Source organism: Symphodus melops (assembly GCF_947650265.1).
Source record: "Symphodus melops genome assembly, chromosome: 8".
NCBI classification, from domain to species: domain Eukaryota; kingdom Metazoa; phylum Chordata; class Actinopteri; order Labriformes; family Labridae; genus Symphodus; species Symphodus melops.
In genome coordinates, this window is record NC_136698.1 from 14,367,309 (window position 1) to 14,391,863 (window position 24,555).

Here is a 24,555-nt window from a genome sequence, read left to right on the forward strand (position 1 = left end):
GCAGGAGTTTTCCAAGTCTGGAGGCACACGTGGAGGATAAATCTTACTCTACAGTCAGCTCAGTGTGAGCTCATCATACCCTGAATACACTACCTGCTGAGCTAGAGTCCAACAGGCAAAGAAATATCACAATCCTCCTCTCCTTAAATGCCTCTTTTTTTCCCTCCCACCTTTTGTGTCTTTCTCAGGTTGGGACGTAGAGGAACAAAGTCAGGATGGGATTAACCCTGAAGTTCTCATCTCACTAACAGCTCCAAAAAAGTGTGCTATGAGTTTCTCGGGGAAGCATTTCTTGGCCGGACGCTTCCTACCCTATGATATCCAAAAAAAATTTGAGCTTAACCTCCCGGATTACCCTGGCACGGACTCTCTCATAGAATTGTAACACACGAGAAACTTAAGAGCCACCGTGGCCACTCCTCATTTCTAAGACAGTATGTTACATTTATCGTCTTGTTTTGTATTTTATAGATTGTTATTGTGATTTGATGTTGACATCTCAGTTATGTAAATCACGCTACACCTTAGCCAAATGTGCTGTTGAGCTACAGTAGACGGATCATATTTAATAACAACAGTTTCTGTCATGTCTACTGGGAAAATGGCATGAGGAGACTTTTGTGTCAGTCTACTTGTAAAAGCTGTAGCATAACTGTTTTCCGATAACAATGACAAAGACAGACATTTCTTTGTTTTTACAGTCAGCAAAGAATGATGAATCTTCTTGGATGTCGACCACTGGGATTTTTTTCCTCTATGAAACTTTTTTTTTAATGTTCATGTTTTGATGCTTTTGTGTTTTCTTTTAAACGTTTTACAAAGTGTGCTGCTGAGATGAATTAATGTAGGCTGGCAAATTTAGATTTTCTATTTCTGTGTTTTTGGTTTGTATGGTCAGCCTGCTATTCTGCATTCCTTTTGTTTCAATTACAGTACTTTGTAAGCAGAGAGTCGTAGTTGTCGAATAAAATATTACTTTTAAAGAGATGGTTCAGTTTCTTCTTTGTTTTCTTTGGCCTTGATCATTGATACGTTTATATAATACCAGGAATGGCTGAATGTAATATAGAACTGTGTAATTTTTGGTGACATTATTTTAGTCTTTTGACCTATTTTTCATTGTTTGTTTGTTTAGTTTTGGCCAGTATCTCTGCTCTCATCAAGCACATCGCCACCAGATGTTTTAGGCAAAAAAAAGTGAGAACAATTCTTTTTCACTACATATTTATAAAACAGCCAAAGCCAGTTAAATGAGTGCCTATTCTCATTAGTCTACCTATAGGGGCTTTGAATGCAACTAGCGCTGTGCCTTAAAGATGAGCGCACACTTAATTCTGTTTATTGGTTCCCAACTGGATTTGATTTGGTAGGGAAAGCCATAAACAGGTGTGATGGAGCTATAATCTGCTGTGGAAGGAGGCCTCTCATTATCGAGCTCGGGGCTGCAGGCTTCAGTGAGAATGACTAAGTGAGACTGCTGTGCTGTTTATGGATGAGGTAATGTGTATTTATATGAAGCACAGGAGCTTCTCCTGAATACTAATGCATTAATACCCCATGTGTGCACATGTGTGAGTGGGTGTAAAAAGTCAGTGAAAAGGAATGTGGACCCGTTTTTTTCACTTGGTGGTATTAAATCTGTCAGTGGGAAACTGACGAGGGTTGTAGAAATATGTCTGAGCACTCAGCGGTTCTGTCTTTCATGCCTGTCCAATCCCGGTCAGGAAACAAAGACTTGTCACCACTCTGTCCTTTATGCTTTTCCTGAAAGCTGTTGAGTAATGAGCTTTGGAGATGTCAGTGGCCTGGAGAATGGGACAATCGTAACTGACAGTGGGGCTTGTTGTTTTATCTAGTGAGAGATAGTCCTATTATGGCAAAGAATTGTGTTCACAATGAGGCAGAAAGATAAATCTAGTGTTTATTTTGTACAATACACAAAACGAATTGAAGAATTTACAAAGCATTAGCAAAATTACAAAAAGGGTTCCAGCTCTTTTTCAATGTGATAAATATTTGTTTCTAAACCAAACAACCAATGGATGTTTCATACATCGAAAAAGACATTTCAATAATCCACTTTCCATGTTTCAGATGAGACCGGTAAAGGTGAATCACCATTTGAAATTTCACTTAATTTTAATTTTCTATGGTATGGAGTGTATAGGATATGTTTGCAGGTGTCTTTGTTTAACCTGTCATAATAATAAAACATGATGCATGTTTGGTCCCTCTCTAACTGTTTGAATAAGAGTTTAAAAAATCCTGTTTATGATCAGTCATGTGTATTATTAATCCACTGCAAATTATCTGTCTAAACACTGTCTGACTCACAGGATACGTTCTACATGTATAAACTTGCGTTGGTGGCCCTTTACAGACTGCATGTTTTTGCGTCACTTTGTGAACGAACAACTTTAAAGATAAAAACCTGCACGCTAGCCTTCTTTCTCTACTTGTTCACATCATGAAATGTTTTGGCCTTGTTCATGCCAGGCTTTGCCTCATGTGAAAATGGTGCACCAAAACAATTTGTTGAGTGCCATGTGTCTCTGTCTGTGGAATTTCTCGATTATCACTAGCAGATGTAAATATTTGAAAGATTTGGTTTGTTGATATCTTTGATTGTGGTATATAAGGGACTAGCTTGAACTAGTTTTCAACACTCACCCAGTTTAAAACAAATCAAAATCGGAGGTGTTATGAGAAGAGGAAATGGAGGGAAAAGAGGAACAAGTTCTGCAACGTGTAAGTAGTGGTGAAGTTCTTTTGATAAAATAAAAGAACATTTATTATGAAACAGCTATTCAGATAAAAGTATGGTTATTTTTAGGGAAAATGTCACTTTGAGACGACTAACAACTCATTGATTCCTGACATGTGACGTGGGTCCTTAACTTGACACTGCTTCTTTGTTAAACAAGCAGAAGCATTTGGCAAGCAATTTGATTGTATCTCAATGTGTGGTATTTTACGTATGACAAAAAAAGTTACTAAAAATGCTTGCTTCCCTCAGAACTCCCCTTTACTGCAAGGCATCAAACAAAACAATGCTACAGTTATTACTGCTATTCCCATCAGCCTTCATCTAGTTGCAAACAGTCAGTTAAAGCTGGACTAATGGACTGAAAAATCCTTTCAAAAGAAATGTCCTTTCAAAAGTTTCTGTTTAACACTTCCTTTATTTATAACTGAGAGGGAATGTTTAAACAGTTGAACATACATAACATTTATCATCTACAGGGATTTTTATTAATAAGTGTTATTGCTTAATTACAGCTATGCAAGTACTGTGAATAAGCCAGGGTACATTGCACCTCATAAGCACGCCTTGCATCTGCATTCCTAGTTTTTTCCTGAATGGTATGCCATATGACGCCACTTCCACTCTTTGGCAGTGCATCACCCTGCAATCAGCGACTCTTAGAAAGTTACAAAGGCAGAGCAGCATCTGGCACTGTCCTTTGTCTGGTAGCTAGACAGAAGAAAAAAAACACTGGTGGGAATGACATTTTTAGATTAGAATATAACACATAAAAACAAATTTCTCCAATATTTTTGGAAGTTACAATTGTTACTAAAATAAAAAATAAAGTATTCAGATAATTCCTTTAAAATTGATTAATTCAAAAGTATTGAGTAGACACACCTGCTCTTTGGATAAAAACAAAACAAAACAAAATAAAACAAAAAAAAAACATATACACAGAGCAACAAAGTGTAACAAATGAAATAAATTTGACATGAATATAGCTGCAAAAAAAAGTCAGAACTTTTAAGGTCTTGCGTTGACGTACAGGAAAACACCTTTTTACTTTCAGCTTCCACTTACACACATCCTCCCTCCCTCTCTGTAAGCTTCTCCCTCTCTTTCTCTCTGCCCCCTCCATATCCTTACCTTTTTTTTGGAAGATGATATGGGGGACCCAGATGCTACATTTCACTGGCCAATGGTGAGCAGAGAGGGGCTGGGTTGGTGTGCACTCCCAATGCCCCTTCTTTTAAAGACGGCTCAGCTCCTGTCCTCCAACTCAACACACGGCAGCCGCTCTGCTTTGCTCGGACAGCAGCATCACACACCTGAGGGACTGAGGGGCCTGCTTTTTAAATTTTAAAAGCTCTTTTTTTCTTTATGTCAACTTGTGTAAAGAATCAGAGAGAGAAAGAGAGAAATATAATCTGTAATTAAAGGTGTGGGACCATGTTGGAATTAAAAAAGGTGGCACTTCTGCTGTCTTTCCTTGCTTTAGTGGCTCTGGGCCAAGGTAAGTGAGACTGAAATTCTTTCTTTCCTCTTTAGATTATATGGCACCAGAACATCACGGGGAATTATTGTAAATGTGGAGTTTTCAACAACAACAACAAAAAAATGAAGGCATACAATTTTAAGATAATTTAGTTTGGACTTGCAACAATTGTTCATGTTGTCATTATTAGTAATCACAAAATAAAAGCGGGAGGCCAGAGCACATGTGAACAAAGCTGCACAGTTTTTTTCTATTCTTTTTTTTTTCTAATGTTGAGCACATTTCCCTGAGGATGACAGAGCAGGGGGGACTCTCGATGAGAAGTCTGTTGGTGAGCTCATATGATAAGAGTGTGTGTATAACTGTGTGTTATTGTAGACCACCACAGTGATTCTTAATCTGCAATGTTAAATCACCAGCTTTTTCAGCACCAGGCTAATCAACAACACGTGGTGATAGAAAAGGAGGTTATGAGGAGGAGGAGGAAATCTTTACAGGGAAAACTCTTCATTTGGTACCCATGTGGTCTAGTATAATGATAGAGAAAGCTTTGTTGATCTGCTGATGACAGGATAAGTGCTGTTGGTGATGTTAAAGCTGTAAAACCACACTTTTTTTTGTGTAAAGACAAACTGCTGCGACAATCAGCGAGCAGGAGGCCTGATTTTCAGAAAAACGCACCATATTGCGCTGACTTCCTATGAGAAGTGATTTGAACTAAGATTTTAATCTGTACATTCTTTAAATATAATTCACTGATTCTTCTGTGTCATGAACCATCAGCCACACAAGTAGCTTGTAAAAAAAAAGTTCCCCACACCCCATATTTTTCTCCTATCATCCTTTGGAAGTAATCCTCCTTAGACACAAATAGAATCCGTTTTCACAAAGTTGTCCCTTGCTGTCTGCCTTACAGCTGCTCCCGATTAACCAAGAGCTGGCAGTTCATAAAAGCAAACGACAGTAAATACACCTTAATAGTCTCCATATCTTGTTGGATTTGGAGGCCGCAGAATGGTAAATGTCTCGCAAAGGCTCTCTGCCATTTACTGATGAGTTTATCAAAGACTGTTTTGTTGGACGCAAAAAAAAGGGGCTTAAAGTAAAAATGGTTATTCAGACTGACTCACACTGAACTAAAGATTGTGCCACAGCTGTAACTGAATGCCGACCTTAAAATGGATTGTAAAATGTTACACTCTGGGCCGAGCTCCTTTGGCATTACATCCCCATCTTGCAGTAAGGTGGTGCATTTTTGTCCTCATTTCACCCTGAGAGGCACTGCCAGTGGCCCTTAAAGATGTAAACCCTGTCACCTTGGAAACAAGAAGCAATAAACACAAACCAAAAGGCTGAATTTCCCACCTGCTGGGATTATGCTCGGCAAAATGAGTGAATGGAATAAAAGGAGGGGTATGGTGTACAGGTATAGAATGACTTTACCGTCCACTTTTCCCTCCTGTCAAATTGGCCAGCATGTCACTCTTTCCCTTCTCATTTCTGATTCTCGTCTCAGCCCTTAACGCAGCAGTGACGCCTGTATGTCTCCATCCTTCTGTTTGTCTTCATCTGTTCACTTACTATTTCCAACCTGTCTCCCTCAGGTATTTCTTCACACTCCCTATTTTCCCTTTCCACACCTTTTTCTTGCCGCTCTCTTCCATCAAGTGCGCTCTCTTAGCCTTGTTCTGTGTCACTCTCTCCATACACCTTAGAGCTCACAGATTTACGAGCTGTTTGCCTATTTTGAAGGCGGCAGCTGTTGCCGAACGCTCACTGCAAGTCAGAGGTGAGAGCTGCGGCATTACCAACTCTTACCACAAGTCTTTTTTTCTGTATAGTTTAACCTACTACAGAACTTAAAGTCACCTCCTCTTTGGTTTTTGCATGATTATCTGGCAAAGCTAGAGGGTGTTTGAGCAGCTGGAGGTCTACTTCTCCAGATGCTGACCACTGTCTGCTCCATACACAGAGCTGTCTGGCCAGCTGACATTATGACTGTCACAGGGATAACTATGGATTAAATAAAAAGGTACAAATTCCCATTAATGACAACCACAAAACCATGGAAAATATTTCGTTTCACCCTCTATGTATGTGCACATTTACAGTATATGTGGATTTACCAACATTTAATTAATTGCAGGACTACACGGCTGCTTTAATTGTGCTATTTCTAGCCCTAAGCTGTGTACCTGTGCACAGGTGCAGAAGTTCGTCTCAGGACCTCCAGAAACGTTTCATGCCCAACTGTGTTTTTAATAGCATCGAGGAGAAAATACCAGAGAACACAAAGCCTTTGTAATTCTCTGAATCATGCGGTTTATTTGCATCATTAGTTAATGTCAGAGACCAAATTGTGGCTTAAAAGTTTTAATGAGCCACAGATGTTTAAGGAATCAGAGTTGGATTTTTATTAATAAGGAACATCGGGTAAATGAAAGAGATAGACACAGAGAAAAAGCAGACTCCCCTGAAAAAAAAACTCACCCCAGATGAAAAACTAGCCAAACACATAAACAACTTCCATCTGACATGGTAAACAGATAATCACATAACAAGCCCACACAACCAAATAAACACATGCATGCACCGACGTCACCGAATTAATGCGTGGAATACCTCTGTTTTTGTTCAATTTAAATAGGACTTCATCAACAAATAGCGTACAGCTTTGTTATCTTAGGAAGCTTAAGATTGTCCAAAAGATTATATAGCTTTGTGGAGGGCTGGGTGTTTTCACATCTTCCCCATCTTTGAAGGAACTGGCATATTATTAAATGAATGCAGACCTGTCTCTTTGCCAGCAGACATCTGGCACAGCCATAGGGATCTAATCTGTACATTCTGGGTGCAACTTCATAAAGACAAATATTTCCCCTCCATCTTCCTCTCTTCAGCAGCTTTTTATTAGACTCTGTGTAGTCAGAAAACGCCAACCCAGAAGCTGAACCTGAGGGATGCTGTCCTTTATAATGGGGCTGCTGATTATTAATAGCAAACTTGCTTTTGTGTTGCCTAGCTATAAGAAAACCTGCCATATATCAAAAGCAACCACTGTGACGTTTGTTCTAAATCTAAAGTTAGTGGTCTAAAATAAGATTCAGTTGTCACAATAGACTTAGAGTGGGTTAAAGGCGACTAAAGGTGCTTTGTGGGATACACAATAATCCAGTAGCTATATTTCAAACATGTTATTGACATATTCTGGCATTCAGGTGCTTAGGACATGGTTGGAACAGACTCCCTAAACTTCTGCAGATTAAGTTCCTTTATCATATTGGTGCAACGATAATGTATCTTGTTACCTTGTGGGTGGTTTATGAGGGTCACAGTGAGGCTGGAGGAGGTTTATTATAACCAGCTCATGGTGGGGGTTCATGTCAAAGGTGGAACTGCAAGAGAGGATTGATATGTTCTTATACGCATTCCATTACATTGGCTGCGAAAGGCTAATAAATAACAAAGTTATAAGCTTTTGTTTCTGTAGCAAAGTACAAAATCAATCCCATCCATGTGTTTTAGAGCAAAAATATACTACTTAATTAGAGGCTGAGTTTGACATATAAGAATCAACAAATCAGTAAAACACCACCATTTTTTTCCTTTCTTAGTGGCAAACTGCCGGTTGTATTTCATCGCAACCGTTACATCATCTTAATCATATGTTGGCTAAGAAGACAAAAAGACCTCAACAAACCCCCACAACAATTAAAAGACAATCACCATGGAGGGGTTTAGAGAGGGTTTCTTCGCATTTTTTGCAGCTAAGAGAACTGAAAAAAATACTGTTGAAAAGATTAGAAAAAACACGTCATGGCAAACTTTCGATAATTATTACTTTAATTTGAATTGTAATCCCTATAATTCACCAAGTTTTTAGTCTCTTAACTGTACCTTGATCATGCTTCGCTTTTAAGCAGATTTACTTCTCAATAAATACTTTCAACAGTTTTTAAATACTAAAATATACAAAGGATTGTGTACATACATATCTGAAAACGCTTCAATGTGTTGTTCCAGAGAGCACAGACCAACACTTGTTGTTTGTTGTTTAGTTAAGAAGGAAAATACAAGTAAATATTGTAAGTCTGTGAAAGATAAAGTTCTAAAGTCTGCAAAGTAAACAGCAACATGCACACAGAACATCAGGACAAACAACATAAAAAGTTTAATATATTAGAGCATTTCTGCAGCTGCAAAGTGGAAATCACAAGTTTGACCTTGCGCCTTTGGCAAGAAAATTGTGTTATTTGCTCTTTGATGAGGTAAATTTCCTCACATACCAGCCATATGAAGCATACCCCTATAAAATCTTGCAACTTATGAATTGAAATAAAAAGTGTTAACATGCTGGTCAAAAAGCAGAATAAGCTCTGTGAGTCTGCCACAGGAATCAGGCCAACTTCTATCTGCCACGACTGAGGCCAATACCCCAACATTTGCTTTCTGCTCTAGCTAATCTGAGTTTCCTCTTTTAACTTTTTAAAACCATTAGACACCTCATAAAACTCAAGACTGAAAATCATTCGCTATTTTGCTTTCATTTGCTAACATCTTGAAATGATAATCATGAGTCAAATGGCTCTGCTGTGAATTCTCTTTGTTTAGGTGTGAATGAGAAAAAAGTGCAATAAAAGCAAGTAAAAAATAGCTTCGTAATTTCTTGGAAAGAAAAGGTTCCACCTTTGAGGAGGGAAGGTCATTAATTAACTACAATTTTGGAAGTGAAAATTGAATAAATTACACACAAAAAGGGTGGTTTGTGTCCAGTCTTTATGTGCTTTCCTTCCAAGTTTAAAAATAACGTCTCAGAACCTATTACGAAGGTTTATATCGGCAAATATTCTGCCCAGTGGCAGAAAACGTTTTTAAACGCAACCAGCCACAAAACAGGCCCAGAATCCAATAGACAAAAGATGAAGGGTGGAAAAACTATTTGATTTACTCAACAAAACCTGCAAGCAGAGCCACATCTGCCCAGCAGATCAGTGTGAAAGCATTTGCTTCTGTTTATCAAGTGATTCCAGTGTATCAGAGAGACAAAACCTATGTGGAAACCTATCAGTGTTTTTTTGTTTTTTTTTTAAGCCAGGGGCACAATAAAGCATTGCAAAGGTCGGACGACTGTCTGCATTTGACCCTAAAACTTATGTAATACATTTTTGGACAGTCTACCTTTGTTCTGTTGAGCTACTGCCCTGCTTTGCTAAATCTATCAAGAAAATGTTCGGAGTTGAGAAGAAATGTGCTGGCATGACAAGAAAGACTTGAAGTGAGCCGTAAAACCCAGTGAGGATAGGGATTGATACTGGCCTTGTGCTGGGACTCTCTCCTCGTAAAATCAGCAGCGTCTCTCTGAAAGTGCTAAGTGTTTGCACATATAATGCACACAGACAGATGCTCAACTCATGCACGCAGAGATAAACACACACACACGTTTTAATAAGGTTCTCTCTGTTTCTTGTATGCTCCATGACATTTGTGTTTTTCGTGACACTCAGAGAGGAAACTTCAACTAAACAAGTGACGTTTTTGAAAACATAAAAATCTTGTTCTGTTGGAAAGTGAATCATAAACTTCAAAGCATAGGGAAAACAGGATATAGAGCCAAATGTGCAATGCATGCTGGGTTGAATTCTCTCTCTAATAAGTGCTTTCATGGTGTGATCAAACATGCACAAAAATGATGATGATGATGTAAGAATGACTTAGTGATTAAGGCATGCTGTATGTGCGTACATTCGTCGTGTCTTAAACCCATAAGAAAAACTGCAACCAGTGTGTGTATGACAGCATGTGTACACACTGTTGATGTGTACTGTATGTGCTCTGCAAAAGGGGATGAAGCAGGTTTACGTGACATTTTCTGGTACAGCTGCGGGCTAACATGACTTGGCATGCAGTGATTTGTCACAGCTGGAGTTTGATTAGCATCCTCAGTGGCGGTAGCTTGTTGATAGATGAGGAAAAGAAGGGCGGACAAGGGGAGGACAAGCTGGGAGGAGGGGTTAAAAATGAGCCGAGGGATGAAGACATATGACAAAGAGCATTGAGGAGATGGAGAGGATGTTCCAAGTAGGAGAAGCAGCAGTGAGAAAATCTACAAAAAGATAAAGGGTAAGGGAGCAGATAGAGGGATAAAAAAGGGACTAACAAGTGGATGTGGCTTAGATGAATAAGGTCAAAAATATAGAGAATAAAAATGCATGCAGGTAAACACATGTGCCAGCCCTGGCACAAAACTGAATCTATAGGGCCTTTTACAAAAAAACCCCAGTGTGAACAATACAACAATAAGTGAGAATGTTCTTCCCTCAATCTTCAATGTAAGAAGGCAGTCAGTGATAGAGTCCTATAGTCCAAGTCCTCAGTGCTCTGGTCACAATTCTCAACTTGAAATCCACAAAAATCAACCAATTGAAGTCTAACCATTTAAGATACAATATGTAGAGTTTTTACACTGAGATATCTAAGTTATTCAAATATGGACTAAATTTATGTTTTTTAGTACTTATATCACCTAAAATATTTCCAGCAGTTCAGAAAAAAATCATTAATTTTATAGTTTTAATGGGACGTGTTGTGTTGCAGCAGCTGCATGTCTATCGTTGCCGTGGAAACACAAGATGTTACATCATTACATTGTAAGGAAGCGAGTAGCTGTATGTGCTGCTGTGATAAAAACATCATGTACATTATACTTGGATACATTAACTTGTCATTAAACATATTCTCTTCCTCAGGGCTATTTTGCCCTTTGATCTTGACTTTGGTCAACTTGGAGTTTGTTTTCATCTGGGGAGGGGGATTAGTAGTAGAGAGAATATTTCCTATGATGCCCCGAACATATGACTGATCTGTGTCTTTTTAAAGCTTCATCCTATTGGATTCTATTCTGTGTTTTTCAAAAGATTTATTTTTAAAAGTTTAAAACATTTTTGAAGACTTTAGTGTCTATTTCTTTATAATCACATTTTTTTTCTGTAGGATTTGTGAGAACCAGGAGTCAGTCAGACAGAAACAGAAGAGCAGCCATCAACGCCTTCACCGACCAGCAGTCAACAGGTACTGAATCCATCAGCAGTGAGCTTCAGAGCTGGCTTTGGGTTTTTTTAACTGTGAAAGTTGAAGTGGAAGTTCAGAGGGAGAGATGTGTGGCAGAGAAGCACTTTATATAATAAAGAGAATGGTGTATGCTCGTGTTTCAAGCACAACAGAAATAAGAATATTAAAGCATGATCTGCTTTTTTCCCCCACGTATCAAATTTTTTTAGCTGTTGGAGTTTTAGCAGGCTTTACAAAAATGTAATACAGTGTCACCATTTCCACAGTTTGGTCAACGATAAAAAACATAGCCATGATTTTCATGCTTTAAGATAAATGATGACTTAACATCTCTTGAGATTTTATCACAACCACAGAACAGTTTCAAAGAATCAGCATCCTGTGTACTGTGATGGATCAGAAACAGAACTTTTTTTTGTTTTTTCCCCCCACAATTTCCCAAATTGTTGTTTTAGCACACAACTGAAAAACATACTATTCAATAACACTATTTATGTATGGGCTGTCTGGTATACATGTTGTCGACAATCAATTTATTAATCTTTCAACAAATAATTCCACCAGTTTGTTGTTATTCGTCCTTTTGTTTTTAATTTCTCAAATTTCTCCTGAGGGAATGCTCAGATTACAAAACATGCAGCACAGAAAAAAATCTAGACAATATGTCTCATCAGTCAGGCCTGGAAAAAACCTGGACATTGCTAAGCTCCCTGGGGTGTATGAAGTCAGATTTAACCGGAGGTAGCAGACCTCATTTCAAGTTTGTAACCCATCCCAGCAGTTTTCCTGTCTCTTGCTTTTTCTTGGTACTGATCCATGTGTTCCCCCCGTGTAAAACCAGCTACAGCACATCCACCCCCAACTCCCCTCTTTTATATCTCGATCAAAAGCTCAATTGTTTTCTTTCTGTTTGACTTTTTTTTAACCTGTTGTAACCCACTATTCTTCTCCACTAAATGCTCTTCCAGGCGTGACAGAGTGGACGTCTTGGTTCAACATCGACCATCCAGGAGGGAATGGAGATTACGAGCGCTTGGAGGCCATTCGTTTCTATTACAGGGAAAGGGTCTGTTCCCGGCCCACTGCCATGGAGGCTCGGACCACAGACTGGGTGGCAGCAGCAGACACGGGAGAAGTGGTCCACTCTAGCCTGGAGAAGGGCTTCTGGTGCATCAACAAAGAACAGCCTCAGGGCCGCATCTGCTCCAACTATCATGTCCGCTTTCAGTGTCCCCCAGGTAGCTCTTCTAACAGCAAGTCAGGACTGTACAAGCTGTTACTTCATAGATATAAACATTCGATCACATGAATGAAAACACGTTTATGCAAGTGAACACTGGACACATATATTGTGCTTTCTGTTCTTGATTCTTACATGGCATCACATGCGGCCAGCTTCGCTCAGGATATCATTCTTTCAATGTGTGTGTTTAGTGCAGAGTTACTGGACCAACTGGAGTGACTGGGGTTCCTGTTCAACCACGGTCTGTGATGATGTAGGCATCCAGGTCCGCCAGAGGAAATGTGTCAACACCCAGCCCATGCCTCTCCTGCTAGTGCCAGCATGTCAGGGGCATCATTCAGAAAGGAGGGAGTGCTCCAACCCTCCATGTACAGGTGACATTTACTAACTATAGTTACACAATGTGATGCAATTTGAAAGAACAACTTGTTGGTGGGCATAAGAGCATCTGTTTAAGAAAAGGCAAAGTCAAAAGGTCCTTTAAAGTGGAACTGTTCATATTTAGCCTCTGTAAACTGATACAGTAATCTGTGAAGGGATCAGAAGCATTGTTGTTCTTTCGTTATGTTTTTGCTATCCCTTTGTAGTTTTATTTTAACTAATCAATCCATGTTGGCTTGGCTTTTGTTGCATGCAGGAAATTACACATTAATTAATTTGTGGGAGTTCAAACAATGATCATTGCATGGAAGTCAACGTCCTTGCCAAGATATATGTAAATCAGTTATCCAGATTTCTGCTGGCCACAGCAGAAGCCCTGAAATGCTGGCCCTTGCACACAGAAGTTAAATCATTGGCATAAACATGTCAATGGGATACTCTCATTGCAAAACGTTGTCTGTGAGCACAACTGAATAAAATATTTTAGACAAGAACAGGGCCAGGTTTTTTCCATTTGTTGAGGCAGCAATCCTCTGGTAAAGAATTCTGTAAAACAAAACCTCATTATGATAATTGCGACAGTACCTGATTACACAAATTGCAATCGTAATTATTTCAAATCCAGCTGTTTAATCAGCTTTCCACTTTGTTTGCCTGATATACCACATAATCCCCACTTAGTCACAGTCGGTGCACCATATCCACCATTCAAATGACATACAATTTCTCTGTGTGAACAGCCAAGTGGAGTCTGTGGGGTAGATGGGGAACGTGTTCAGTGACCTGCGGAGGAGGTCGCAGGATACGACGGAGGACCTGTGTGAAAGACTCTGTAACAGTTCATTGTGCTGGACGGCCCGTTGAAATACAGAAATGTGGGAAGGCTCCATGCCCAGGTATGCTGGTTTTTGTGCTTCAAATGTTGTATTCTCCTGTTTTAAGACTGTTTTAATTTATTTTTTATTTTCTTATTTGATTTTATTTTGTCTTTCTCCCTACAGCTAAATGTCAGCTTGTTTGCACCGAGGGCCAGCCCAGTGACGACTGCAGTAGGTGTATGTGCCAAGGCCACCTGCTGCATGGAGAGGTTCACACTGTGACTAATGTCCCTGTGGCAGGAGCGTGGGTAGCTCTGGCCAACCAGCCTAAGGTGATCCGAGCACGAACAGATGCCAAAGGTCGATTTAGGCTTCCTGGAGTCTGCTCCTCCAGCTCCACCTTGATCTCCATCCGGAAAGAGAAGTTTGCCCCGATCACTGTGTCCACCTCCAGTAACACCACAGGGTTGTCTTGGGTGCATGCTGTCCTCAAGTCTGCTGGTGAGTGCTTAACACATCGACCATAAATCCTCCAGTAAAAAAATATCAGGCCGTAAAAAAAAGGGGATCAATAAAACTACAATGTCAACAGTCCGGTATACTATAAGAATTCCCACTGTCTGGAGCGCTGTTGCACTGGGACCAAATAAAACCAAGACTATGCTAAGCTTTACAGAGTAAATCTCCCACCAATAATATTTCATAAGCCCTTGCTTAGACCAATGTGAGGATAAGGTTAAATGTTTGACTTATTTTAATGAGGGTCTCAAAACTATACAACAATTATTAACATTTCTCAGAGTAAAGACTTGAGAGTTTGCTCTTTTCTGCTTTCCACAGAGAAGCCGTACATTGTGAAGCACCCAGAGGACAAAGTACGTTATGAAGGAGGGCGGGTGCTGTTTTGCTGCAAGGCAACTGGATCACCAACACCTGACAAATATTACTGGTGAGATGAATGATAATGCTGGCAACATCATCAAGAACATGTTAACTCAAAGAAACGGCTAGCATCAGCATATTATGAAACATTTTTACATTTCAGGGTCAACAAATCCTAATTTCACTTCTAGTATAAGATAATATAGACATTTTGTAAACCTCTATTTCTGTCGGAAACCATTTTCTTTGACTGCATTGTACACAAATTCAGTCAGTGGTTAATACCCCAGACCTCTCCCTCTGCCATTTGGTTCTTGGCAGGTAGCATACCAACAGTATTTTGGGTTTGGCTTCCAAGGTGATCTTTCTCCATTGGCTCATCATTAAAGCAACCCATTTCATCACAAAGTCGTCATCTTTTTAATATTAGATTTTTTTCTTAGGATTTTACAAACCTAGCAAAAGAATAAATGTGACACAATCCCTTTTTTCTTATGTACATTTTAACACATAGATCTCAGTAAGTATGCTCTGTGACTATTTTCAAGGTACCACAATGGGACTTTGCTGGACAGGAAGGTATACAAGTATGAAGAGGACCTTGTGCTGCGTGACCTGAAGCTGGAGCAATCGGGACAGTACTACTGCAAAACCAGCAGCCCTGCAGGCAGCATCAAGTCCTCTCCAGCCTCCCTTACTGTGATTGGTATGTACAGTATTGGAGCTGGAGCTTAAAATAACCCTGTAACATAGTCCAGTCCACCATTAGTTTAAGGTATTAGGATCTGGTTACAATCCCAGTTGACTTGGCCAGGTATAGGGCACATCTTGTACAGGTTTGTCACATGATTAAAAATGCTATTTGTGGGGCAATATTAATAACATTTATGTTGTTGAGAATCAATTTTTTATACTTAAAAGCTGTTAGGCTTTAAACCCTAAAACAGTGTTCTTGAAGGGGAAAGTGTTGAACTCCAAGTGTTGAAGCACGATAAAAAAAAACAACAAAAAAAACCCCATTCTGGTGCCGAAAGTTTGTTCTCACGATCAGGAAGACAGACAAAAAACTCCCTTCTTGTCAATGTCACAGTGATGTAATGTGAACCGTTATTCATCATCATCAGCCCAAAGAGAAACTAATTCACAGTGATATTATTGAGTGGTACACAGATTATTTTTGAGAATGGCTGCTCTCCCAGTTCATTTGACAATGACGTATTAAGTCAAAGTTCTACACAGGCTTAAACAAAACCACTGACACAAAGCAAACAACCACAATTCATTTGTCTGTATAAAGTGCTGCTGCCTCTGACGTTGAATACACACTTTACAAGGAATGTCAGCACTAGGCTCAAACTACAGTAAGTCATCCATGAGACATGGCCCTGCATTAAAAGGATTCAATCAAAACCACAGTGTCCTATATCTGAGAAAAAAAGCCAGTAAAGAGGCTGTCGTAACGGTTGAAAAAACATTACTTAGAGAAAAAATAGGAAAATAATATACAAGGGCTCTCATAAAATGTGGCCACAGTTGGAGCAGTGCGTTTTTATTATGTTTACATTGGTTAAAGTTTCAACCAAACTAGGATTCTTTATTGTCTAAGATGGCTCTGGACACTGTAAAACCGCAGACCCCGCTTTATCCACCCAGTATTGAGTTGAAATCCAAGTTTGTCAATAAATCCTGTTTTTTTTTCTCCCTCAGTCAGAAAACTATGTTTTTCCACATCTGCGTTGGAGGACTACACATTGCTAATATCCTTCAGTAGCTTATTTGTCAAGAAACATATTAACAAACAGGCTTTTCATGGAAGATCACTAAAGCAATCTATCTCAAGTTTCTGACCAATCCCTGGACTCTAAAAGTAATTATTGCAGGAGACATTGTGTGTCTATTTCAACAACTGAGACTAAGAGCAGGTTTTAAAAAAAGCTATAATGCTTTAACTGAACACAGTTTCTTCTTGCTGTTGTCAAAAAAAGTAATTTCCTCTCTAACTTATAATGTTTACCACAATGTATATGGGTGATAAAGGGAATATAATTTATAATTAAGGAAGACTTAAAAACGTATTGCCATCACAAGAATTATGATATTTCATAAACATATGCTCAACTGTTTACAATATTGACTTACTAAGGGAAAAAGATACTTGCCTTTGAGTTTAACCACCATATCATGTACAAATAATTATTTTGGCAGTGTCCATAACAACGTCTTTATTTTCCAAATACCTTATGTACATTTTACGTCCACCTTGGCCACTCACAGGTACTCTCAGGGCTTGCAAACATTGTGTGTTTGCATAAATATATTTTGTTTGTTCACAACATGTATGAATAAGAAAGGCATGATCATGTTTTATTGCTGCACGTGCAAGTTCCAATGTAGTCACTTCAGACTTATCCTACTCCACTTATTAATTGATTTACAATTACTTAGTACCATACAATATTAAAATACAAATGCAATACAATGGACTTGCTTTTATGTAAAGGTAGGTTTTGTAAGAGAAAGTATTACTCAGCAGTCCAGTCTTCAATATGGCTAGTTTGGGTTAATGACATGGTCAAAGTTACACTTCATAGTAAAGTGACCAATATTTTTTGCATAGGCAGATTTTTTATGTTTTATACAAGAAGACTAATTCATCCTTTCCATAAGTCATATCTACACTATGTAATCTATCATTTTATCCACAGGTAAAGGAACACCGGCATGTAATTCAACCCCTGAGATACACTTCATCAGACTGCCGCCAGACTGTGTTCAACCTGGGACAGACTCCATGTACTACAACGCTGGCCGCTGCCCTCACAACAAATGTGCTGGCTCCCTAGACTTTGATATGCGCTGCAGAGATGGAGATGGGTTCTGCTGTGGGGTCCAAAGTATGGAAAGTCGCACAATTAACTGTGGGAGCTACAGCCTCCCCATCCGGGCAGTGGCCCAGTGCAGCTGTCAGAAGTGTTTGCAGCCAACGGTTCTTGTTCGTGGAAGAGTGGTCTCAGCTGACAATAATGAACCTCTGCGTTTTGGCCACATCTACATCAGTAAAGACAGGGTTGGCACTACTGGATACCAAGGAAGTTTCACCTTAAAAATTACTCCTGACACACAACGATTAGTGGTAAACTTTGTTGACCCCACTGAGAAGTTCATTGACACCCCCAAGGTGTTCATCTTTGATAGGAAAGGGGGTTCCATCTACCATGATGTAAAGGTAATGAGAAAGCAGGCACCAATTGATATTAATGCAGGGGAGACCAACTCTATTTCCCTTGGTGAAATATTAGGGGAAGACCCAATTGGACAACTAGTAATTCCTCCAAACTCTTTCCATAAGGACAATGGAGAAATATATGAGGGAACTGTGAAAGCCAGTGTCACATTCATTGACCCAAGAAATATCACTACTGCCGCTGCAGCCCCGGGTGATCTTAACTTTGTAGACAATGAGGGTGACATGCTTCCTTTGAGGACCTATGGCATGTTTTCTGTGGATTTCAGAGATGAGTCCAACAAAGACGTACTTGGAGCTGGAGCTGTTCAAGTCCTTCTTGACACACAGCATGTCAAAATGGAAGAACATATTCCCAAAATGAAGCTGTGGTCTCTAAACCCAGACACAGGAGTCTGGGAAGAGGAGAGCGACTTCTCCTACACCACAACTACTGGTGGCCATGGGCGGAGCAAACGAGAGGAGCGCACATTTCTTATAGGCAATATGGAGATCAGAGAACGTCGGCTTTTCAATTTAGATGTGCCTGAAAACAGACGCTGCTATGTTAAAGTCCGTGCCTACATGAGTGACAAGTTCCTATCTAGTGAACAGTTAGAGGGGGTTGTGATAAGTTTAATTAACTTGGAACCAAAACCAGGTTATTCTTCCAATCCTAGGGCATGGGGACGCTTTGACAGTGTAATAACTGGATCCAATGGAGCCTGTTTACCAGCTTTTTGCGATGCCCAAAGGCCTGATGCTTACACAGCTTATGTTACTGCAATGATGGGTGGAGAAGAACTGGAGGCAGCACCTTCCTCCCCCAAGATGAATCCAAATATCATTGGAGTTTCTCAGCCATATCTCGATAAAATAGACTACCAGCGCTCTGACCATGAAGATCCAGCTCTGAAGAAAACAGCCTTCAGAATCAACTTGGCAAAGCCTAATCAAAATAATTTAGATGAGACCAATGGGCCAATATATCCTTATCAGAGTTTAATAGCCTGTGAGAATGCTCCTGTTGATGCAAATCACTTCAGATTCTTCAGAGTTGAAAAGGACAAGTATGAATACAATGTTGTTCCTTTTGAGGAGAATGATTTAACAACCTGGACAGGGGACTACCTGTCCTGGTGGCCAAATCCCCAGGAGTTTAGAGCTTGCTTCATTAAGGTCAAGATTCAAGGACAGAAGGAAGTAATGGTCAGGTCAAAGAATCTTGGAGGAACACACAAAGAAACAACAGGCAAACTTTATGGTATAAGAGACATTCGCAGCACCAGGGACATGCGTGAAGCAAACACCTCAGCAGCCTGTGTGGAGTTCAAATGCAGCGGCATGTTGTTTGATCAAGCTGAGGTTGACAGATCCCTAATATCAGTCCTTCCACAGGGAAACTGTCGCAAGATAGGAACTAACAACCTCCTACAAGAGTATCTCATCAAACATCCACCAGTAGCTCAAAATAATGAATCCAATTCATTCACGATGCTAGCCCCTGTTGATCCTTTAGGACACAACTACGGTATCTACACAGTCACAGACCAGAATCCTAGGTTGGCCAAGGAAATTGCTATAGGTCGTTGCTTTGATGGAACATCAGATGGTTTCTCCAGAGAGATGAAGTCAGATTCTGGAGTAGCACTGACATTCAGCTGCCCAGAGAGGAAAATTAGCAGAGAAAGCCTTTTTCAACGTCTGCAAACCAACCCAGGTCAGACACTATCTCAGATGGCAAGGGACATGCGAGAATCTGAGGGTCTGCAGGTGCAGAGATCATCCACCCGGGTGGTGGCCTATCCTTCAGAGCAGCGGACCGAGAGTCGCAGGGTTAGCTCGACAACAAGGAGAAGAGTGTCTATGCGCACACAGCAACGCCAATAGATGTGCCACCAAGTAGGTTAAGATAATGGATGGTTCATTACATAGATGGAATTATTCAAGGATTCTATGCGATATAATTCTAGGACTTTAGTGAAGACTTTTCTGATGGCATCATTTTCATGAGCGAGAACTCTTTCCTGACTATGGAAACAAAACAACCAAGGAAGTCAGCATTTCAGCAAAATGAATGAATTGAAGAGCTTCATTAGACTTTTATTTACTTGAAGGGTTTGGTATATACATTTTCTCCCTCCCTCCCTCCTACAAGACTTGCATTAATTATTAAGAAATGCAGTGATTAGCATTCATTTGATTTGCTGAGCTGTGGTCTAATTTGTTTTAAGAAATATACTTTATTGATGTTGAGAATACATTTTTTATAGTTTTAATTTTGTGGCAATCCACTGTGGGTGTTTTGCTGACGTCTTTCTACACTTGGATAAAAATCAAACCTCCTTAAACTATAACTATTGCGCCAGTCCCCCAAACACATAATAATTGGCCATTGCTTTCCACTGAACTTCTCCACAACATCAAAAAAGGAATCAACTTGAAATCCTTGTTGCCAGTACAGTGGACAGTGAGCCCTTTTACAAACTGGGAAACTTTCACAACCTATTAACCTCTCTCCTGGGTATGCCACACAGGAAACAGAGGATGTTTTCAGTGATGCTTGTTAAAAGGTTTTTTAAGCATGACCTATTGCCAAATGTGAGTCATCCATGTCTTTCCACATTTTCTTAAAATGTACAAGATCCAAACGTTTTCTCAGACAAGAATGGATTCTCATTGCTAAGAATTATTTGTTTAAAATGAGAAAATGTGAGTGTATGTAAGGTTGGACTTTTTCAACTGCACATTCAATATTTTATTTCAAAGAAGCCATTACAGAGTCTAATTTAGTGTCTGAATTTACCCTTTTGTAATACTGGGTAATATTTTGGGGTAATATTGTGAGTGGCCTTAAGTGCAATAACTATGTAATTTAACTTAAGAATTCTTAATAAACCTTAAAGACAACTTCAAAGTACATAAAAAGTGCTACAGTTCAATTGAGCAAGAACTCCTTCAGTAAGTGTAACTAAAAGTGTGGTCAAGGTGTTTGTTTAAGATCTTGAATAAGACTTGTTTTGAGTTATTTTTAGCAAATAACTTAACAGCTCTGTAATCATTTATCAATTCTCTTAACTGCATAGACTCTATAACCCTACTTGTATATTGCTGCATGACTGTTTAATTGACACCGTATTAATCCTTTCAACTCCAGAGAGCAATTTTATTTGTTAAAGTCAAAATTCAAACACACAACTCAAATGGCCACCTTTTTTAGGAATCATCTTAAAAGATATTAAGACTGATAGTTTTTGTTGTACCTAAAAATATTTGTCTATTTTAAGACCCATGGGAGAAACTTTTCAAGCAAAGGTAATCCAAAACCAAATAAAGGATTCCATGAAGGAACTAGGAGATGGTGAGCAGTAAATATTAGCCTTCTATTTATAGGAAAACAAATCACATATTCTCTTGAGCGTTCGAATACTATCCCCTAACTTTGACAAACTGCTACACAGTTTTAAGTTGAGGATATACAGTTAGAAAATAACCATACTGAGCCCAAGAGCACTGTGTTTCAACAGATTTACTTTCAAATTGGCATCTAGTCATTTATAAAGTTAACTCTGACATGTTTTTTCTAACATTTTAATTTCTAATGGGCAAAAGATATATTGTTTGTGGGCTCAAAATAGTGTGATGTTCAAGCACAAACTAAACCCAAATATTTATAAAGCGCCATTCATAATTGTACCCACTTTAAAGAACAATCTCTTTCCAAAATGCACTTGGGGAGATGTGCAGGCATACTCCTGAAAACACTTGAAATGGAGCAATATGGGTTGACAACACATCAAACCTTCACTATTACCACTGAACTCTCTAATCAGAATAGCAACAGAATAGTCCAGATCTCCAGATGAAAACAAACATCACCCTGCAGCAGATATAGCATCCACTCGATAAAAAAAGATGATGATTGAATCCAGGTGTGGGAAGAGATAAGTCCTATAAAAATGCAATGGTGTGTGAGGTCAGCTGAGGAGGACCGACAGCTGTAGAGCAACTGGAGGAAATGTTAGACCAAAGACTTCAAGAAGCCAAGCAGGGGAGGGGATTATCCAGTGATGGATTTAATCATTTTTTGGGGTACAGGGGGAAAAGGAAGGGAAAATATTAGTGGTCTTTGGCCTAACAGTCAATCACTTAGAAAACATCAGGCTTCAAAAGTGGTTGCACATGGAAGAATGCAGGTTTTAGAGGAGAATGCTTTGACAGGAGAATTGGCTTATTCATGAGGAGAAGCCTTCAGAGGGGTTTGAAGGACAAGGTCACAATAATAGGCTGAGTAAACCATTATGTAAGGCTCAGCATGGGAAAGTAAGCTGGGATCTTTAACAACTATGTCTTCTTGGGGAACTTGAAAGCAGATTAAACATCCTTTGCGATGTTTGGTTTAATAGTTAATGAAAAAGGTCCAGATAATCAAATATAGTTTTAGCCTGAATGCAAGACATAAAACACACAGCAAAGTCTCTTTTTTAAGGAAAAAAAAAAAAGGTTTTTCTAATTTGATGTTGGTAAGAATAGGAGCTGGACTATAGCCACTGTTTTTTTTTATATAATTCATTGACATAGCCCCTGTGAGGAACTTTTGGGTTTGTCGATTTTTTCACTCTGTGTTTGAACCTTTCTGCTGATTTTGCACATGTACAATGTACATATGCAAAACGTTTTTTTTTTTTTTTTTTTATATTGTTGTTATTGTTTTATTTCTTTAAGAAAATCGTATTCTTCTTTGTTTAAGCAGTAAAACATTACTCGTTGTAATTTTTTGTTTAAAGTAAAATCTAACCAAAGGTGTTTTCTACAGCATGCTGATAGTCTTTGTCTGATACATACACCAAAGCTACAGGACTTTCAGGCATTAAAAATCAACTTGATAAAAGTTGTATTTTGCACTTAGTCTGATTTACCTTTGTATCTCATAAAGAGGGCTCAGTATTACCTTCAGACAGTTTTATGACAAACTAAAAATTCCTCACAGGAGCTTTAATATCTCTAACATAACTAAATGAATTTGCGTGTGTTTTTGTTTGAAAGAAACCATTTCACGTTTTGGGAAATAATCTCATCAGCTTTCCTGCTGGGAGTAAGATGAGCAGGTTTATAGCTCACTCCATCTGTGACTTCTGATCCAGTCTGTTAGCTTGACTTAGCATAAAGACTAGAAAGGGGTAATATCTTGTCAGGGTCCTCTGTAAACCCTCTAAGTAGAAAATGACATGGTGCTATTTTTCAGTAAAGATCGCAGACTGTATAAAACATGGACGTTACCCACTGGTTTCTGCATAGCGGTTTAAAGCCAATAATGACGGTCTCCAGTTGCTTGTTGTTGTGTGCTTTGTGTTCAAAGACCAAACAGCAGACATCGCTCTCTTTTCCTCTCTTTCTCTCTGGTCCACTGCAGAGTATAAAGTAAATTGCAGGTGATTTTTTTTTCCCCAAAGACCCACCAAAATGTTGTTGTTGAGGTTTTCAGGGGCGTTCAAGTGTTAATCAGGACCCCCTGTATTTTGCACCCTGACGGTTATCATATTGGAAATGCTTTCTCCACCTTGCGTCAATGAACATAGTGACAGGCAAAGAGTTGGAGTTGAGGTGAGCCTCAAGGCTCCAGTCAAACAGCTACAATGCACCTACCTATCAGTCATATCAGCCACAACCTTATTGTGAAAGTTATACATAACTCTCAGTTAATAAATAAAGTTAATAAATTCCGAACCGATAAGTAATTAAAAAAAAATAACTCCCATAAGGTTTTCGCAAATAAAGAAATTACCTATTAAGATTAAATTTGTTTTTTAAATCAGGATGGGATGTATGCATGTTCAACATAGGTGCTGATGAAGCTTCCTGCAGGTTTGTAGCCCTCCTCAAGAGAACCCTCAGGTAACTGTAGTCCATTTGCAGTTCTGCATTGGTTTTATTTTGGAAAGCTTGAGGTTTCCAAGCGTTCCAAAATTCCAAGCATTAAAAAAAAAAAAAAAATCATTCCAGTCCACCAAACCCTTTTGACAAATTACCCAAATAAACCCTTATCATATAATTTTCAGATGTCTTTAAACTAGCTTTGCATACCTGTTTTATATAATGTATCTTCATTAATATCACACAGATGAGAGTGTTATCAATCTTAATGTGTTGTCTCACAAGACAACAAAATAAAGTTGCATTTACCAAGATACTGAACTAGTCTTTTATTGAAATAAATATATTGTTTTGGTTTTATCACTGCTGACCTTCCAGATGAACATCAGACAGTGCATGAAATCCTATCTGGCCTTATTTAACTTCGGACAGAAATCACTAAATAGCATAAGCATGAATATAATTCTTTTCTCTTTTGTACAGGTCTAAAGGAGAACATAATTTATTCGAAAGTCATCCTGAACCCTTTCAGTCACTTCCTAGAGTTTAAAGATATATTTTAATTTGCCACTGTAGAAGGTCAGCTGAGCTCCAGTAATAGTAATACATGAATAAAATCCTGCTTATTGTCTGTAAACCCTTAACTATTGCATGGTAATGCTGACTGTTTCGTTTTCTCTGATTTACGTTGGTATGTGTAAATTGTGTATTGTACGAAATCTACTATAACTGTAGAAAAAAGGAACTGTAAATAAATCATTTGTGTAAACTTCTTGATTCACACTCTTTTGACTATTGCAAACACACATTGTAAATCAG

At 38.9% G+C, this 24,555-nt stretch overlaps 2 protein-coding genes across 2 annotated transcripts in view; both read left to right on the top strand.

Moving 5' to 3' along the window:
* yjefn3 (YjeF N-terminal domain containing 3) overlaps positions 1-1,104 on the top strand; it is a 42,180-nt gene extending 41,076 nt beyond the window's left edge. The window contains exon 6 of the mRNA XM_079350280.1: positions 189-1,104. Within this exon, the coding sequence (XP_079206406.1) occupies positions 189-385 (197 nt within the window). The 3' untranslated portion in view covers positions 386-1,104. The remainder of the gene's footprint in view (positions 1-188) is intronic.
* Positions 1,105-4,054: 2,950 nt separating this feature from the next.
* Positions 4,055-24,503, top strand: cilp2 (cartilage intermediate layer protein 2). Its single transcript, XM_079349947.1, has 9 exons — positions 4,055-4,265; positions 11,238-11,315; positions 12,284-12,553; positions 12,750-12,932; positions 13,680-13,835; positions 13,941-14,258; positions 14,598-14,706; positions 15,188-15,345; positions 17,345-24,503. The coding sequence occupies exons 1-9, from the start codon at positions 4,202-4,204 to the stop codon at positions 19,750-19,752; spliced, it is 3,744 nt and encodes a 1,247-aa protein (XP_079206073.1). The 5' UTR covers positions 4,055-4,201; the 3' UTR covers positions 19,753-24,503.
* Positions 24,504-24,555: the final 52 nt, after the last annotated feature.